Source organism: Zalophus californianus, chromosome 7 (genome assembly GCF_009762305.2).
Source record: "Zalophus californianus isolate mZalCal1 chromosome 7, mZalCal1.pri.v2, whole genome shotgun sequence".
In the NCBI taxonomy this organism is placed as follows: domain Eukaryota; kingdom Metazoa; phylum Chordata; class Mammalia; order Carnivora; family Otariidae; genus Zalophus; species Zalophus californianus.
The window spans coordinates 12,418,178-12,437,379 of NC_045601.1; the positions used below are offsets into that span (position 1 = coordinate 12,418,178).

General features: G+C 47.5%; 1 protein-coding gene across 3 annotated transcripts in view; it reads right to left on the minus strand.

Moving 5' to 3' along the window:
- The window catches only part of TIAM2 (TIAM Rac1 associated GEF 2), a 191,229-nt gene that overhangs the window by 32,541 nt on the left and 139,486 nt on the right, over positions 1–19,202 (minus strand). Inside the window, exon 1 of one of the 3 annotated variants that reach the window (XM_027602342.1) lies at positions 3,169–3,399. The exons of 1 other annotated variant lie outside the window; for it this stretch is intronic. Coding sequence is in view for 1 of the 2 variants with exons in the window: in XM_035728554.1 (XP_035584447.1) it covers positions 7,180–7,272 (93 nt within the window). In the remaining variant the exon portion in view is untranslated. Of the gene's footprint in view, positions 1–3,168; positions 3,400–7,179; positions 7,273–19,202 lie in introns of those variants that run through there. One more of the 3 variants, XM_035728554.1, reaches the window with a different exon arrangement.

Consider the following 19,202-nt stretch of genomic DNA (forward strand, 5'->3'; position numbering starts at 1 on the left):
GGAAGGGAAACCGGCCACATTAACAAGAAGGGAAGGGGAAGCCGGGGACCCAGCGGCCTCCTGAAGGCTTCCAGCCTCCCTGAGTCGGTGTTGCGCCCAGAGCAAGAGGGGCATGGCCGGCCCCAGGCCAACCCCCGGGAGCTACCACCCTACAGCCCGGCTTCCAGACCAGTCTCATTGGGCTGCCTGAACAAACATACCCTCTGCCCGTACAGGGCACGCGAGCGCGGCTCTCTGAGGCCCTACACCGCAGCCAAGTCTCATCTGACAAGCGGCCCCAGCCTCTGAGCTTCCAGGAGCCTCTCTGGCAAAGGCACCGAAGGCTAAGTGCTCATCGGGCACCACCATGCTGTTGGCAATTTCTGCGTCTCTGGGCTCCGGTGAGCCCACAGCTCTGCCCGTGGCAGCAGCAAGCCCCTTCCCATCTTCCAGTTTGCTTGGGCTAGGGACACACCGGCCCCGCACAAGCCCCTTTAGGACCCAGCCCCACGGCCGTGTTGCGAGGGTAGCAGTGGGAGAGAGAGTGCGGAGAAGTCAACACCAGCAACATTTCTTCCATTGCCTTCTTGTCAACTCCACTGTCTGTCCCCCTTCCCTTGGACAAGCTCTCCCTGCCCAAACTGCCTTGCCATGTAGCTCCTGGCTAGGAGGGCTCACCTCTGGTTCTCAATGCCCAACACCCTTCCGCTCACTGCTGGCCTGCCCACACCCTGCACGAGATCTGGTTTACCTCCTCTGCCTTCCTTCCTGCCTGCCTGCCTTCCTCTCTCTCTCTCTCTCCTCTCTCTCTCATCTGACACTGCGGGGTAACATCTCTAACCCTGCTGAACAGAGTATATAAGCGATCCTTAGCAACAAAGAGGATAGCGCTCTTGTGTGCTTCACGGCGCAGTGATGTCCCCTCCTGCCACCCCCAGCAAAGAGTTGGCATCTTCCTGACACATCAGCCCTAAAGATCAGGGCCAGACCAGGAGCCGGGCACTAACCCCCGGAGCTAGGAAAATAGTAATTAAAAAAAGAAAAAATTCCACACCAGCTCCAAAGAGATCAAATGGACTTTTAGACTCCCATGCAAACTAAGCACAGTTGCTTCCAACAAATCCACAAACTTGCCGCCAAGTCCCTGCCACATGGAGGTACCACAGTGTTAGAAAAGCGGAACGGTGCATCTGAGAGACGGGCAGAAAACTCAGCTCAACTGGATCCGTTTTAGCCTGTACCCACGGCGCCTCTCCAGGCCCCGAAGAGACGCTTCTCTTCCAAAAGGCACAAGTCTGTAAGACCTCCTGACAGGCTATGTCTCAGGCTTCACTGAGCTTCTCACTATTCACAGCCCACTCCTGCTAAAGAGAAGGGCAGACCTGACAGATATGATTTTCTTCATCTCTGGAAGCAGCCCTTTAGGAAAGGGTGTCCGTGCCCGGCACTTTGCGTAAAAAAAAACCAGCTCCGAGGCGGGTGGGTTTGGTCTTCGTGCAGGTGACAAACAGCTAAGAGGACCCGACGGCCAGGGCCTTCGTTTCCAATTCTTTTTTGTGTCCTGGGACAGCTCAACAGGATCTGACCACCTGATACTCCCTTCAGGAAGACTGAGAAGGCAGCAAAGGCGGGCAAGCCATGTGTTAGGGGCTCAGGATGAGAAAGCATCCGGAGCGCTGTATGTGCATGAGACACATCAGGAAGGAGGACCTCTCAGCCTAACAATCTCTCAAGGGTGTGTGTATAACTGTGCACAATCCTCTCAACAACACAGGGCTGGTGGCACTGTTATTCTTACTCACAAGTGAGGACAGGGTAAGCTTAGACTGGTTGGGTGCCCTGCCCCAGGTCATGCAGTGGTAAAGTCTGGTGGGCCAGGCTTCCAGCCGTCCGGTTGAGACTTCTTTCCATTATATCACTGCCCACCTGGATTTATTCACTGCAGAAGAGGACGCCAAGTCATCTCCAGGGACAATGGGGTCTGCTTAGAGGATGCTATCTCTCTGTTCATTCCTATGTCAGGGATTCTGTCAGAGGACATGCATTTAGAAATAGGTATATTTAGCTCTTTAAAAGAGATCATGATCATATTAATCTACTGAATAGCAGCCATGTAGAAAGACCGGGATTCATGAAGAAACTGTATTTTAATTTCACTTTTTAGCCAAAACATCTTACGACCAAACAGATCTCGAAATAATGCAGGAGACTCAAAGATAAAGTAGAAAGATGTACAATGTGAGCCTGCTGGAAAACAAACCATATGTCCAATAATCTTTTTCTTTCGCTTCTTAGATAATGCAAGCTCTTAAACAGAATTCATGTAAAAAAAACTCAGAAGGTTAAGAGAAGTGCGTGAGCAGGCATTAAATATTAAATGCAAGTTATGTTCATGCTGTGTTCTGACACCTAACCGTTAGTGCATGTCCCTTTTTTTCCACCTTGCACAAATGAAAGGGCAAAACAGATCGTAAGCATTATTTAATTGCAAAGAGCACAACACACAGTCGTCATGCTGTGTATCTCCAGATTCCCAATGCTCTCTGTTCTAGCAACACAACGCCTACCAACTGTAAAAATAATCACTGCCAAAGCTACACTAGGTGATTACATAAAATTTCTTCTAAAAAAGCTGGGAAGGAAAAAAAAAACATTTAATCAGGAATAACTAAGGTAAAAACTCTGCTTACCTCGTAGAAAACGGTTTCACTTTTGTGGATTTTCTTTTACAGCATGAAGCTCAATAACTAGCATGGGCTATGCCCCCGAGAAATTTCACAAAGCAGCAAATTATGTATTGTCTTCAAATGACTCCTCTTTTCAAGTGGATTTTACAGAGTAAAAATTTGAAATTTCTGGGCTTTCTGATATATTTCAAAAGGACAAAACTATTTCAGAGATCCACTGAAAGACCCTTGCAAGGAAGGAAGGAGAAAGGAAAAGTCGACAGTGCCACCGAGAAACTAGAATCCAAAAGAAATGCTCGCATCCTTGGCTGCAAAGAGTGTTTAAAGATTACAGTCAGGGTTCCCTTCGGGAAAGAAAGGCATCTCTTCCCGTCTGCACAACAATCTATAGGCATTTCAGAGTAAAATCAACTTTCCAGACAGAGAGAAAGGAAACCATGCAAGCATGCCTACATTTGGATCAGAATCCACACCCCTGAGATCAAAGCCCTTGCTTACTTACATGCTGTACATAGAAAGGAAAAGTTCAAAGGAGACTGCTCCCTCTGGGAGAAAGGATTACATCTACGGTCGGCTGTTGGGCAATGAGTAAGACACACGTTCTCTCACTCTCATCCCCAGGCAATGAAAAAATCCCAAACTGTTGTTCCAAGTCACATTCGCAAGGACGTCCTAGCGCCACCAAGCTCTTCCTCCGAGGCAGCGCCGCTGGCTGGGGAAGAGCACCCCCTTCCTCTGAATTTCCACCCCATGCCGAGCCTGCCAGCTCTGGGGAGACACCGGGTCAGGGCACACTGGGGGACGACAGAGCCACAAAGTGCCACATCTTCAGAGTCAGCTCAGAGACTGGAAAGTGGAACGCAAACCGTATTTCTGCAGAGCCTGCTTAGCCCGCCTCAAGTTCCCGGAACAACCCAGAAAGTCTTTTCAACCCCCTCCCCCAAAAAGAAACTGTTTATTCCTTTCCAAATCCAAACTGTTACAACAGCGCCAGCTAATTGCTAACAATACTGGGGGGGGGAGAGCCCGCACACAGAAGAGGTTGCCAGGGGCGTACAAAGAGCTGTGATAGTAATAGGCACCCTTGAAGGGCAAGCAGGCAATCAATTATGAGCCATTTGCAGAAATTGCGGGGCTGTCAAAAGCCCCACTTACAGCTGTGCTGCATTTGATTTTCAAGGGAAATTATTCCTTATTTCAAAGTCCAGAATATTATTAGTAAAATATCCCAAACAACTCAGGCTCAACCAGGGTCTAATCTGAAAAGAAGTTAATGACCCCTAAGAAGGCGAGAGGGGCCCGAGTGGGAAAGAGCGGGAGAGAGGGGCCGGTCTTCTCTCGGAGCAGTGACCACCCCCCATGGGCGTTGTGGGGCAGTGCCAGGGCGAGCCGAAGAGATCCATGCCCAGCACGTGGACACACATCGTCCAATTCCCAAACCACCACTGGAAAACAGAAAAAGACTGCTTTTAGGTATAACCTGATGTTTCCAGGGGGCTGAAAATAATATACAGAAGAAAATGTCTTTTTTTTTTTTTTTTTTTTTTTTTTTTTAGAGCAAAGAGTGAGCAAGCATGAGTAGGGGGAGGGATGGGGGAGGGGGGGAGGGAGGGAGGGAGAGAGAGAGAGAGCGAGAGAGAGAGAGAGAGAGAGAGAGAGAGAGAGAGAGAGAGAGAGAGAGAGAATCTCAAGCAGGCTCCACGCCCAGTGCAAAGCCCGATGTGGGGCTCAACCACGCAACCCTGAGATTACAACCTGAGCCGAAATCAAGAGTTGGATGCTTAACTGATGGACAGGCACCCCTGTCTTTTAATTCTTAAATTCCAAACTTTTTCACTAACATACATCCCAATTATTAATTCTGATGGCCACTGATTCTTCTTTCCCAAGGAACAAAGAACGTGTGAACTAAAGTAACTGCTAGGCATTACACTAGGATTGTTGAGAAATGCCCTGAAGTCCGTTATTATGGACAGATGATCTTCAGGTTTGAAAAAGGTCTGATGATGACGACTCTGACTTGAGAGGGATGGACAGCAATGCTCACCACGATGATATTCTCTTTCAATATTTTTGTCTTCTGCGTTCTTCAGTATTTGTCTTTTTTTTTAAGATTTATTTATCTGAGAGAGAGCAAGTGCACACAAGCAGGGAGAGGGGGAAAGGGAGAGAGAGAATCTCAAGCAGACTCCACACCCAGCCCAGAGCCCAATGCAGGGCTCACGCTCACCACGCTGAGACCATGACCTGAGCCGAAATCAAGAGTCGGACACTTAACCGACTGCACCACCCAAGAGCCCCCCTTTGGTATTTATTTGCTTTCTGCTCTAACCATTTTAGCAATGACAACTAAGTTCAATCAGCTCCAATTTCAAGCTCAACTGCAGCTTTTCCTCCTTTCCTCAATTTCTAAGTGCTGTCCAATGTTCATCTGGTAAATGCTTTGTTTCGTTATGACAGGCACTGTTAAATGACGGAGTTGGGGATAGCCTTAACACAGTAACTTCTTGCCTATTTATTTTCCCGAATATTAAAATAAAATCTGGAAAAAGAACTTCCTTTCCTTCTTAAGAACTTTAATGTGGAACTCCAACAGATTACAACAGGGAGGACATCATCATCCTTAGCGGCATTAGGCTGCTGCACTGGGCCGGTGCTCCTCGGGCATGCTTACCTTAAATAGACAGCTGAGCTTCTAAAGTGTGTCAGAAATATTTACTTTTTTACAAAACTTTAAGACAAAGCAATCAAGACACATCCAGTTGATGCTCTAGGATGCATTCCTTAAAAATATAATAATCACTATTAACCATGATGTCAGGTTCCCAAAAGTAACTACTAATCCAGCAGAGATCGAACACAGGCATCAGACTAAAAATGTGGACAATTTCAGTTTATTAAAAGACACTGCGTCCTGGGGGCACAGCCAGACCGAGTGTTTCGTCTGAGGAATCGGAAAGAAGGGGAGAGAGATTTTGGAGGAGGTGGATCAGGAATAGGGCAGCAATGCAGGGAGGGGTGAGGGAGAGGAGGAGGGTGGTCAGGGGCCACCAGAACCCGCTCCGCAGTGGGCAGGCGCCAACCTAATCCCCTTCTCACAGTGACCATCAGCCCCGGGTGTGCCACATGGCTGCCCCCCAAAGGGACAAGCCCCTGGTGGTATCAGTCTAACCCAGCAGACTGTACTGTACTTGGCAGAGAGAGCACAAGCAGGGGGAGCTGCAGAGGGAGAGGAAAAAGCAGGCTCCCCCCTGAGGAGGGAGCCCCCCGAGGGACTCGATCCCAGGACTCTGAGATCATGACCCGAGCTGAAGGCAGATGCTCAACCAACTGAGCCACCCAGGCGCTCCCATTAAGTTGTCCTTAAATACTTGTCAGAGCTTATATATCTCCATTCTTATATTTAAGATAAAAGCAAGGAATTGAAAAACAGAATTATAATGTCAAAATCAACTAAAACTAGACTGTGTATTAAAACAGATCAGGTAGATCAGACCATTTGTGAAAGGATGTTCGATTAACAGTTAAGACTGTAGGGAAGGCATGGACTATCACAAGTGTTGGCGAGGACACAGAAAAATCAGAACCCTCAGCCACCACCGATGCGTGGCACAGCCCTGGGGGACACACGAGAAAAGCTCCACAGAGAGGGGCCACGTGAGCAGTTCCACTCCTGGACGTGTGTCCAACAGAACTGAAAACAAGGATGCAAACAGGTATTTGTATGCCAATCTCCCCTGCAGCATTACTCACAACAGGCGAATGGTGGAAACAAGCCAAACGCCCGTCAACAGATGAACGGGTAAACAAAACGCAGCACGCACAGCGGGATAGTTTCCGCAGCCTCCAAAAGAAGGGGAACTCTGACCCACGCCTCAACACGATGAACTCTGAAAACATGATGCCATGTGAAATAAGCCAGAAACAAAAAGAAGACACATACTGGTATGCTCACACATGAGGGACCTCGAGCAGGCGAAAGGGCACAGGAAGTAAAAGAGAGGCGAGCCAGGGTCGCGGCGGGTGGAGGAGTTGTGAATGGGGAGTTACAGTCCAACGGGCACAGAGTTTCTGCTTGGCATGATGAGGAGTTCCGACACGGGCAGTGGTGGTGGTTGTACTACACTGTGCATGTACTTAACACCTCTGCGGTGTGCACTGAAAAATGGTGAAAATTCCAAATTTCATGTTTTAGACCACAACAAAGTGACAACATTCCAAACATAATTTAGCTGTGGGCAAAAAAAAAAAAAAAAAGGGAGGAAAGCAACAGAGTCATTAAACATAACTTTCAGAACACCTGAGCATAGACTGCCCTTGTCAAACCGTCCTAACACACTTCGCTTGGAATAAATAAAGAAGCTATTTCCATTAAGGGAAAAAAAAAGGTTTCAGCGGGTGGCCTGAGGGACAGAATTAACCCCATCTCCTCTCCCCACTTCAGGTGAAAGGGGGGCTTCATGCTTGTCAGCGGGTTCTTCCTTGGGATTTGGGACAGCATCTTACCCCGAACGTCTGCCCTGCTCCCCGTGGGGAATCTGGGCCAGCGCGCCATCGGTCTGACTCCTTTTCAGGCCAGTGGTGACGTCAGGGACATTGCTGAAATCTGCATAAAAAGTGACAAAAACACACATAAAAGTGAGTTTGGCCCTTTGCAGAGAATCATGGTGACTGGTTTAAGGGTTCAGACAAAGAGAGGGAGGAAAAGCCAGAGCGCCGAATGGCACCTCACCGCCACCGAAGGGTCTCCTGCAACAGACCCTGGCTCCCGCTAACAAAGAAGCCACGTCTCCTGCCGCTCTCAGTCAAAGGCGACCAGTGACCGATCAAGACAGTGCCTTCAGTGCCTGTTGCTGGGCAAACTATACTTCACTAACCTCTGATCTTAAAGAATTTATTTAGACAAAGAATCAAATGGCAGTGACCATCGTGGGTACTTCCCTATTTTGGGCAAAATCACCAGGGAAATCTTGGACACCCAGGGATGCAACAGCATGGACTCTTATTACAACCCACAACTTGCTCATTTGAGAGCTTAACTTTTCATTTTCTGAAATCGACCACAATTTTATCCTAAACTGAAAGTCCCATGAGGAACAGCAAACCTTTGTCAACTTCCAGACTAAGGGTTAGGAAGTAAGATCAAAAGTAAGTAGAGCTTCTGCTTTTTTTTTCCCCCCAGCCTACAACCATACACACCTGCCAAGCCCAATTCTTTCCAGTGGCTCTCAAATTAGCAAATTCAACAAAGGTGGAAAGACTAGCCTCTATCATAATATAACACAGATTTTCATTCTAACTCTTGTATTTGGTAGATTGTCCCCTCAATCAGGTGAAATCAGATGGTTTCTAATCTCTGTAGCTACAAGAAGAAGTCACTGACCTTGAACCTGTCCAAGTTGATCTAGGCTGACCCAGCATAGATAGATGTTAATCAGGCATGACGGGGGCCAGGAAACTGGTCTCTAGGAGATCTTTAGAAGCTATGGAAGCCCTAGAAAGTTGGTGAAACCCATGGATAGGAATGCTGGTCCACGATCCATGCTGATATAACCAACCACTACACAGATACTTGATTCTAAGACAAGAGGAGACCTAAAGAAAATATCTGAATCATCTACAGAATTCTGCAGCTCTAACTTCTTCTTCCTTTTACCTCTTCCAAAAGCCTCACCCTACCCAGAAAAGGACCAGAGAGTCCAAGTCACACTTCTTGTTGGCGTAAGTTAGCTTGGATAAGGCAGTGCTGATGACAGATGCATGACACATCCCTGGGAAAATTACAGATAGCAGTGACAGGTGGGAATACTTGGGTTCGCCTCTCCCAGGCCCCGGAACACCACACCACATAGGCAGTCCAGTCACCAGCAGGCTGACCACATGGGAAGCAAGATGAGTCCCTGAGCCAAAAACAATCCACCACTGTTGCTCCACCACCAATCGCCTTCTTGGGCTGCTGGGTGCACCTGTGTTTAAGGGAGACCAGCCTACAGGATCCACAAAAGAAAACACACCGTGTTCCTGCTGTATTCAGCACAGACACACCTTTTCGTCCATTCGACATTCACTTTTTGAGCACTGGCTGTTTTCTAGGCGTGGTGCTAGGGACACAAAGATGAACGAGATGCAGTTATTACCCTCAAAGTGAGCTTCTAGCCTTGGAGGAGGTGAAGTGTCACAGACGATGTGAGAAAAATCCACGCAGTAGGGACAGTCCGGAAGGAAGTTACTTCTGCAAAGGACCCTAAAAGACTTAACAGCAAAGGAAACACTTGAGCAAAGACTTTAAATCTTGGGGTATCTATTTGTCTTTAAGGCTTAATGATGACCAGCGGGGAGAGAAAATTCCAGAAGCAGGAGGAAGGCAGCTGAGTGAAGGCAAATCACAGGAAGAGCGCAGCACCTTCGGGAAACGTGTTGAGTGTGGTTGCGATGGAGAAGGGAGGGAAGGTGCCCTACGTCAGAGGAATCGATAAACGGCAAGACCTTGGGAGAAAAACAGGTCAGAAAGTCACCGCGACACTGCAGGCATGAGGTGGAGAGACCCGGATGAGCTCAGAATAGAGTAAGAGCAAAGAGAAGGAAGTGAACACAGAAATCGGAGCAGGCAGACCCTCCGGGCCTCCTCTTTGCCACCTGTTTCATAGCAGATGATATGGAAAGGAGCCGTCAAGGCAGAGCACCTGGTTTTACGCCCCGGCGATGGGGTGGACGGGGAACAGGAAGGGCTGGAGCAGAACTCATGAGCTTAGCTTTGGCGGTTCCGAGCCCGAGACGCACGTGTGCCGTCCGATGGGAGACGCTCCAGAGTCAGGCCGTCCAGGAAAGTCTATGGGGGATGTGGATCTGGAGTCATCCGACTGTACCTGGCAGGGAAGCAGCCCCAGGAAGGATGCGCAGAGTGAGACCAAGGAGAAAACCCTGGAAACACTAACAACAGTGTACGGGGGAAGAGAGGTCCTCAGAGGACACACCTGTCTTCACTCAGTAACGCCAGAGGAGCGGGAGGAAAGCACGGAAGCCCTACAGTGAGTGCAGCAGTCCCTCACCCAGGTAACGGAATCAGGTTTGCATTACGGCGGCTGTTACCCTGTCAATATAAAGAGCGTCCGTATTCCCAAAGAGCTCCACTGAGTACAGGAATTCAGACACAACCAATGCATCTATTCATGATGAGGATTCCTACAGCACCTGCTGCACAATCAGATACGCCCTGAGTCCTGGGGATACAAAGACGACGGAGACCTGAAGTCCCCTGAAGATCTCGGAGATGGCACATGGGCACGAGGAGCTCTGGAGCCGGGAGGAGCCAGATGGATGGTGGTGAAAATAACACGGCTGATGTCAAAAGCGGGTGCCAAGTGGATTCTGAGTCATATATTCAACATAGTCACAAAACTTTAGAACCAAAACACTGAAAACTCCCCACACTTTTTACCTCTTACAAAGGCAGAATGTTGACGTGGTAACAGAACTCTGGATACCCCTTCTGGATCACAAGGCTTTGCTATGCATCGGTGAGGCTCCCCCATTACCTTTGCTACCCCTTGAACTTTAGAGAGCCTTTGGGTGCAGCTTAGATCCTCCTGGAGGCACGAGCTTAGACAGGATGGAGCTCGGAACCAGCTCCCACTGAGGCTCGCCCCAGGGATCCGAGAGGCGGAAGTGGTTCTGGATGGTTCCTGAGTTCTGCGGAGATAGGAAATCTCAGAGCGGTTCCACCACCCAAATTTCACAGAGGCGGAATGGTATCTGGGCACAGATAGTCTCCTCAGGGACTGACTCCTTTTCCAACCCATCAGCAACGCACCAACGCTGTCCTAGACGCAAGAAAGCGCAGGGGAAGCCAAGCTTGAGGGGCCCCAGCTTCCAACCCCAGCTCCGGGAGCCTCAAATTTCACCAGGACCTGTAGCCCCATAAAAAGGTGTGTGCCCTTAGTATTCTAGAGGAGAAATGAGAACAAAGTAGGTCCTGGGAGAAGAGCAGATTTACTCTTCGGGGAAAAAAAAAAAAAAAAGCGTAGGCCCGCGAGATTCAAATGCTGACTTACAAAGCAGTTTTAAACAGGCGCTGCACTGACATCCTGTCCCAGGCCGAATGCCCACGTCCTGAGCACCAGCTGCTGACGTGAGTCAATCTGTCCTTCCGCTGCCAACCAAAAAGCTGGCCTCTCACCTTGGGAGAGCCTCTCGGTGCGGTCATATCCACTAGGACACAAGGTAGGGCACCTTTTCCGACTCGGAGGGCAGTAAGCTTGTGCTTCCCGCCCAGCCTGTGCGCACCGCGCTCGGGCACAGAGGTTCCGACGCACGCCAGAAGTCCTAGGCCACTACGATTGTAAATGGTGAAAAATAGCAAAATGATAAGTTCACGTCAAGGTATCGATTTTATTTCTGGGAAATACACCCCCATGTCTTCCTCATCTCCCTCACAGTGGAAATTAACAAGCTGGGGTGAGGTCTGGCCCCCATGAGACACGTCACGTGACCAGCAAGAGCCTCTACTCGGCAGTTGGCGTAACCGAGCTGCAACCTGCGGAGCCATGGCCTTGGCTCCTACACGAGGCCCTGCTCACTCCGTTTATGCATTCCCTCGTCAGATGGCTGCCGAGCTCGGCACACCCACTGGGTACCAGGTACTACGGCAGGTGCTGCACCTGACACCAGGCTCAGCCATCTCTCTCTCTTTCAAAATCAAGCCTAGTTCAAGAGTGCCGGCACACGAGGCAGGCGCTCCTGGAAGGGGACTGTCCCCGCCCTCACGCAGCCCTGCAGGTCCCCCGCAGACGACCAGGGACATGGGAGGCTCCAGGGAGGAGATGCCTCGCAACTTGGTGTCTTCCCGCCCTGGGCGTCAGGACAGAGCCGGCTGGTGCCACTGTCAGCCAAGCAGCTGGCAATCCCAAATCCCTTGCGATGTGACCTGTGTTCAAGTCACATCCCGGGGATCAACTTAAAAACACAAACATCAGAACACACTCATGTTCAGGTTGCCTCGCCCACGTAGCTGGGAGTGTGAATTCCAAGTTTACATTTACAGTACTTCCAAATCCAATTTAGTACAGCTAACATGCAGGCGTTTGGGCTCTGCCCTTTATCTCCCCCATGCCATAAGAAGCGCCAGGCTATGCAGGTGCTGACGTGGATATGCCCGTGGGGCGGGGGGTCGGGGGGAGTTCTCCGGAAATGGTGGCAACTGGGGAGTCGGGGAAGGGCTTGGGCGCATGGTGGTAACCCCGCCGGTCTCCAGCCTGCAGCTCCTGCTCAGGAACTCTCGCTCTGCTCAGCAGGTAGCCACAAAGTCTGGCTCACCGAGCCGGGCCATCGCCTAAGCCTGGTCTGGCTGGCCGTGCCCTCTTCCTCCTCCTCACTCGACCAGGTGGCAAGGAAGAGGCGAGAAGTCCTTCCCAGTTCCCAGCCAGCCACCCAGCTGGCTGCCAGCAGAGCCCAGGGACACAAGGCAGCTAGCTGCTGGCTGTGAGGAGGGTGGGCAGGGCACTCTGCCCCTGTAGAGGAGAGGCCTCCCTCCGGAGAGATCCAGAACCCCCTCGGGCAAAGTCTGGGAAGGCCGCCTGCGTCCTCAGAAACAGCAACTATCTGAGGAATTGAGTTAAAAGTCTCAAGATGCTATCAACCCCTGAGGCCCAGAAGAAGAAACTAGAATATTTTCACCTGTTAGGCACCAGAAGACCTTTTTGAGAAATGGATGGTGACAGTCATAGCATCAGGGAAAACTGCTTCAGTCTATGGGGTGAGGACTCACGTGAAGTATACTAAATGGAGAGGCAAGGAGAATGGAAATTATCTTTTTTTTTTTTTCAGTTTACTTAAGTAATCTCTGCACCCAATGTGGGGCTCAAACCCACAACCCCAAGATCAAGAGTCGCATGCTCTTTCAACTGAGCCAGCCAGGCGCCCCTGGAAATTATTTTTAAACTATGCTTTTCATGCTTCAAAGCATGAACACTATAGTACAGATTTTCAATATCATAACATCCAAAGCCCCCCTTTTCAATACTATTCTGAAATAAAATTCATACACGGCTTCACAAGAAGCATTATAATGCCCTACTAGTAACACAAGGAGAAAAATAAAAGGAAAGGAATTTGCAACGTTTAAAAATGTGGGTTTCGGTATGCAAATGCCTGGTTGTAACCACTCTAGAAGCCTGTCCAACATTTGCACTGCAAAGAATCACGCTCAATATCTCAATGTCCTCACAGACCCAGGCCAGGGAGTGTTGGTGGGGATTCAAATGCGTTTGGGGTGCTGCCATCAAGGACGTGGATTTTCCAAATGGGTACAAACTTTTGACAAAGCCTGAGCAAAATAAAGCAAATAAACTTCCCTTGGTTTATTGGTCTGCTGCTTTCCTAGAAAATTCAAAGTAGTCTGTAGCTGTGGGGAAAAAAATAATTTGTGTTCATTTGTTAAATGAAGCCAGTTCTTGGTTCAGATAATTACGCAAGTTTTCACCTACAGGAAAGTCCAGTGGAACAATTCCACAGTGTGAGGAATGAGCTTGGACATGCAGGACACCAAGCACCACGTCCTGGACCACTAAGTGCCATATTCCTCCAATTTATTATGAAAACCAAAACAAACCCATACACTTCCAAAACTGGTGGGCAGGGCCCCCTCCACTGAGAACCACCTCTGCCTCTCTCCATGGCAAGTCTATAACTCCACCTCTGGGAAGGTCAGTGGACACCAGAGGAGGCAAAATGCACCACAAGCCCAGAGCCAAGAGCAGGTGCAATGTGAATATTAGCCTCCTCACTTCCTGAAGTAAAATGAAATACGCTAAGAAGGCAATTAAAAAGATAATGTTCAGATAAATAATGTAGCATATTTAAATGGGACTCTCATCTTAGGCTCCAAACAATGTTTTAGTTCGATTAATCATTAACCCATAGGGCTCCCCTCTGAGGTGGAAAACTACAGAACGATGATCTATAAAGATAACTGGAAAAAAAAAATCAAAAAAAATATTTTCAAAGAATTTACAAGTAAATAATGAATGGTTTCATTAAGTTTTCAACTACATACTCCCCTGTGGTATCACAGTTGTACATCTTTGACTTTTAATAATTTTTGTATCTACTTACATTCAGAGAACATAGTTTGTGGGATTTATGTTCTTAATCTACTTGATCTATTCAATTTCTGTTTCATTTCTCAGAATTTCTACTATGTAATTCCATAAATGAACAGCTTGTAGAGAAATCGATAAATTTTAGACCCGAAGACTCACTTAGAAATTATCCAATTGAATTGCTTACACCTTATGGATCTTCTTTGTTTTTAAAAAAGTGTGAATTCAATTTAAGAAAAGATAAAGATTTTGGTAAATCAATGCTGCCAGTGGAAGAATACAGCATTCTGTGGATACTAAATCACTTTTTTTTTTTCAGTTCTCCAAGCTTCACCCCACTGTTGTAAAATTCTGCATTAGTGTCCCACCACGCACAGTTTATATAGGCAAGAGCACACTGAACATCGAGTTCATTTGCACAGAAAAGCTTAAAATCTCTCAACTTTTAAGGTTAAATGTGCAGACCTTGTATAGCATTATTTTTATTAATTGACTCAGATTCCCCTACATTTTACTCATCCTTTTTACGTAAAATGCAGTGATTTGTGACACCTTTCATTAATGACATTTGCTATACTCTGTGATCTAGGCAAATATACTCATCATTGGTCAGTGAAACAGAATGAAAATAAAACCCATTTAAATGAAACAGATGGACTATTCAATGACAGAAAACAGTAACTCTGAGTTAACCACATTCAAAGACCAATCAAGTCTCACTGCACCATTAACAAAGATATCACCCACTGACACCATGTACTTCTACTACAGATAAAAACTGATCAACTTTTCTGAGATATCTGGGACTCTACATTTCCATTATTGTTACTATCTTGTGTCAAGAAAAATCAAGGCATCTGTCTGAATGTCACTGTTAAGCTTGCAGAGAAGTGTATTCCACCACAGCTTAAATTACCGTGCCAGAAAAATGTAAATTTCACAAATCTTCCAAATCCATTTCACTTGAGGTCACTTTCCAATCGGTGATGTTCCTGACAATGCAAGATCTCTGGTGACAAACAGAGAAAAGCAAAGACTGGTAGTAAATGTTTCTTACCAGCGGGCTGCCATGATTTGAGTCAATTATCTTGGGACAACTATCCTCAGCATCTGAAAGAATCTTTAGAGGAACAGGAAGATGGCAGGTGTTTTCAGGGTAGGCGCGGGCCACCACCAGACCGATTACAACATAAAGAGAAGAGGGGAAGAGGGAATTAGGTGTACCCTCATTCTCATTTTCCAGGCAGGCTATGGTTGTGACAGAGGCATGCACTTAGCCCAAAGAAAGAAGGCAAAGGGCTCCCATCATACCTTACCAGGGTCCCTGATGAAATAAGTCAATGGTAAAAGGGATCTCCAGCCAAGGTTTTGGATCTAGCAGAAACTGGTATCCATCAGAGCTGGGAAGACCCCCAGATGACACACACTTCATTAACATTCAGGGGCACAGAAGAGACACCGCCATATTTCAGACCACTTAAGAACTTTAACAAAGTGTTCAGAACTGAAGTTCAAAACCCTACAAACAACTTAGATGGAATTCTATCTTAAAGACCCTGAGAGGAAACCTAAAACAAGAGCACGCACAGATTCTTGCGGGGGGGGCGGGGGGGGCTATAGGAGAAAGCACGCTGGAGTACACCTCCGGGAAGGCTAATGTGCGGCAGGACTGAGAGAGGGCAGAATCGAGGGCCACACAGCCATGGAGAGGAGCCCATGACTGAGGCTACAACACAGATGAACCTAGGAGGCCATGCTAAATGAGGGCAGTCAGTTACAACAGGCTTCATGGTGTAGGACTCCATTTATGTGCAAGAGCCAGAGCAGGCACATCCCCAGAAACAGGGACTAGATTAGTGGCTGTCGGGGGCTGAGGGGAGGGGCTGAAGGGAGGGGCGGCGGGGAGGTGAGGGCTGATGGCTACACGGTTTCCTCTGGAGGTGAAGAATACATTCTGGAATCAGATAATGGTGATGGCTGCACAACTCCATGAATATACTAAAAACCACTGATTTGAACACTTGAAAGGTGAATTTTACGGTATGTGAATTATACTTCTTTCTTTAAAAAAGAAGGTAAGGATGTTAGTGTGGATCTTACAGGAGAGACATTAGAGTTCAAGTCCACTGTAAGGTGATTCCAAAGAACCAAATCACAGAAAATATACAGTCACATTACTGCAATGTTAATGAAAATCAGTGTGAAATATCAAAAAAGGCATAAGAATGATGACAGTGAAAATTATTTCTCAACAACAGACCTTCCCCTGAACTGAGAAAGCCCAATCACAAGGTAGTTGGCTACCAATCGCCATCCCCAGCCTCCAGGGAAGAACCCAGACAAGACAGAGGGCCACCATCAATCAGTTAGATCTAAATTTGCTTTTTTCTTTTTTTTAAGATTTATTTATTTGAGAGAGAAAGAGGAGCATGGGGGGGGAGGGGGCAGAAGGAGAGGGAGAGAGAATCTCAAGCAGACTCCCCCGCAGAGCACAGAGCCAGATGTGGGGCTCAATCTCACAACCCTGAGATCATGACCTGAGCCAAAAACAAGAGTCCGACGCCCAACCGAATGAGCCACCCAGGTGTCCCACATCTGAATTCGTTTTTACTGCAGAGGCAATGTTCTCAATGGATTGCACTCTACAGATGTTAATAGACAAATATTTAAAAGGAAGAAAAGTAATTAAAATCCAGACATTTTCCCTACCTGGAGGGAGAAACAATAAGTTACAGTTCTATCATTGACCATGACTTTGTCCGAGTTACCAGCAATTTATTGTGTCTCTGTGTCTTGATTTACCCAGCTGTGAAAGTAAAATGATAATAACACATCTCTGCTCCATCATGGTGATGTTAAGGGTAATTAATGCCTTTAAGGTTCTTTGTGATCTTTAGATTTGAGTCAGCCTATCATTATGAGCTTTAACAAACACCCTTCTCTGCAGCAGTCAAGACCTGATGCTATTTAAAGAGGTAATGAGATTTGCTGCAAAACCAAAAGTGGAATGCTTGACACCATTACTTTGCTTTTTTCACTTCGCAAACTTTTATAAGAAATGCACGTAGTCCTTTCCATTGGTGCTTTAAGCCTATTAAATAACTGAACTTCAGAGGGGAAAAAAAAAAAAAAAGCTAAACTGTTTTTGTCAGAGCCTTCCTTTCCAGAGTTGAGGAAAAAGGGAGTTAGAGTAACCCACCCAAGGTCAGGCACAAGGCTGGAGCTAGAATCCAGATCCCTTTACTGCAGATCCGGTCTTGTACAAATATTACTACCCTCAAATTAAACTTCAACACATTTCACTATCAGCACTGACCTACAGTTGTAATACAGACTGTTGCTTTTAGTTTGTGGCTTTGGTTTATCTGCCAAAGGAATCCGCATGTCGTGGGCACCAATCAGCCCATGGAAGTTACAGAGCAGCACAGACTGGGGTGTGAGCCGTCCTCCTGGGACAAAGCAGCCACTCACTGGAGCTGGAGCATACAGTTTGGCGAGCAGCATCCCCTGGCCATCCCAGAGCCCCCTGCCCCCCTCCCCAACACACACACGTGCAGATGAGCAGAGTCTTCAGCTCTGAGACAGAGTCTCAGCACACGTGCCCTGGAGTCAGATTTCTAAAGAAGAAAATTGGGAAGCTTCTAGGTGTGCTCCAGAATTCATTTTATCCCCTGAATCCACTCTCAGGAACACCACCTTTACGTCACGTTAAGAGACTCCTAGGAACCTTCTTTTCACTTAATACATATTTGAGGGAAACACGTGCTATTCCCAAGAACGGCGCTAGCTGCCCTGTCTTAAAAATCTTGGTATTCCTCAGGGCGCCTAGGCGGCTCAGTCGGTTAAGCATCAGACTCTTGATTCTGGCTCAAGTCATGATCTCAGGGTCCTGGGATCCAGCCCCCCACCCCCTGCACTGGGCTCTGCCCTCAGGGCAGAATCTGCTCGTCCCTCTCCTTCCCCCTCTGCCTCTCCTCCCCCCCTTGTGCTCTCGCTCTAACAAATACATAAATCTTAAAAAAAAAAAAACAAAAAAACAAAAACAAACCATAGTCCTCAAGGTTCCTGTTTTTCTTTTACTTTTTTTTTTGAGAGAGCGAGCAAGCGAGGGTGTGCACGAGAGAGAGCAGGAGCCGAGGGAGGGGCAGAGGGAGAGGGAGACTCCCCGCTGAGCAGGGAGCCCGACATGGGGCTGGATCCCGGGACCCCAGGATCATGACCCGAGCCAAAGGCAGACGCTTAACCCACTGAGCCACCCAGGCGCCCAAGGTCTCTGTTTTTCAAGGGATTTTCAATCTAGTAGGTAAATTAGGTTAAGTACACAGTAATACTGCAAGGCAATAAATCTTAACTTCCATAACAGATTTATAGGCAAAATGCTTTGAGTTCAAAAGAGGAAGAGTCCAAGACCCCCCCCAAGGTGACAGGGAGGCAGCCCCCTACTTCTCACAGAATACAATCCCAAAGTGCGAAAACTGAGTTTATAGGTTCTGTGAAGACTTCTATTCCCAGGGATCCAAACAAATCATAAGATTTCTATTTATAGTCACCGGATACCTACCTGAATCTTCTCCTTCTCCCTTCCCACTGAACACACACTGGCCTCCTGAAGATCAAAGAACATCCACACGGGGCTACGGGCTCGTGGCTGGCACACACGTGATGACTGGCATTTTCGGGTCATACGTATTAAGCTTATGAAACCTAGGCTTCTTATCAACATTTTTCAGCTTTTTCTCCCAGACTGTTTTTGTGACACGATAATGACACAATTCAGTAGACATCCAAATAATTCTGCTAATACTACCATGCAAAGATGCCTCAACTTCACAGAAGTGTGATCTGGTCATTCATCAACCAAAACATTAAAGTCAGAATTAATTCACAAATGGCAATTTCGGAGTAATTAGTGCTGGGAAGGTAAATGTAGACAAGCTGAGAACAGCAAGCTTAGAGGCTTCTAAGTGCTTCCCTGGAAATTCCAGATTCTACAGGAAGCCTGCTGGGAGACTTGGGAGGAAGGGGCATTCTGTACACTGTTCCACGTGGGACTGCCTCTGCCCACTCTCCAGGGGCAGCTGGCCAGGGCACTGCACAAAAGACGCAAAATCATTTTGCTAATAATTTCATGTTTCTTTCCAAGTAAGTTTTCCCAGAGCAATTAACAGGTAATAAAACTGGATAATTTCAATTTGGTCACGGTTTCCCATAACATGTTAAAGATATTAATGACAGGGGCGCCTGGGTGGCTCAGTCATTAAGCGTCTGCCTTCGGCTCAGGTCATGATCCCGGGATCCTGGGATCGAGCCCCGCATTGGGCTCCCTGCTCCGCGGAAAGCCTGCTTCTCCCTCTCCCACTCCCCCTGCTTGTGTTTCCTCTCTCGCTGTCTCTGTCAAATAAATAAAATCTTTAAAAAAAAAAAAAAAAGATGTTAATGA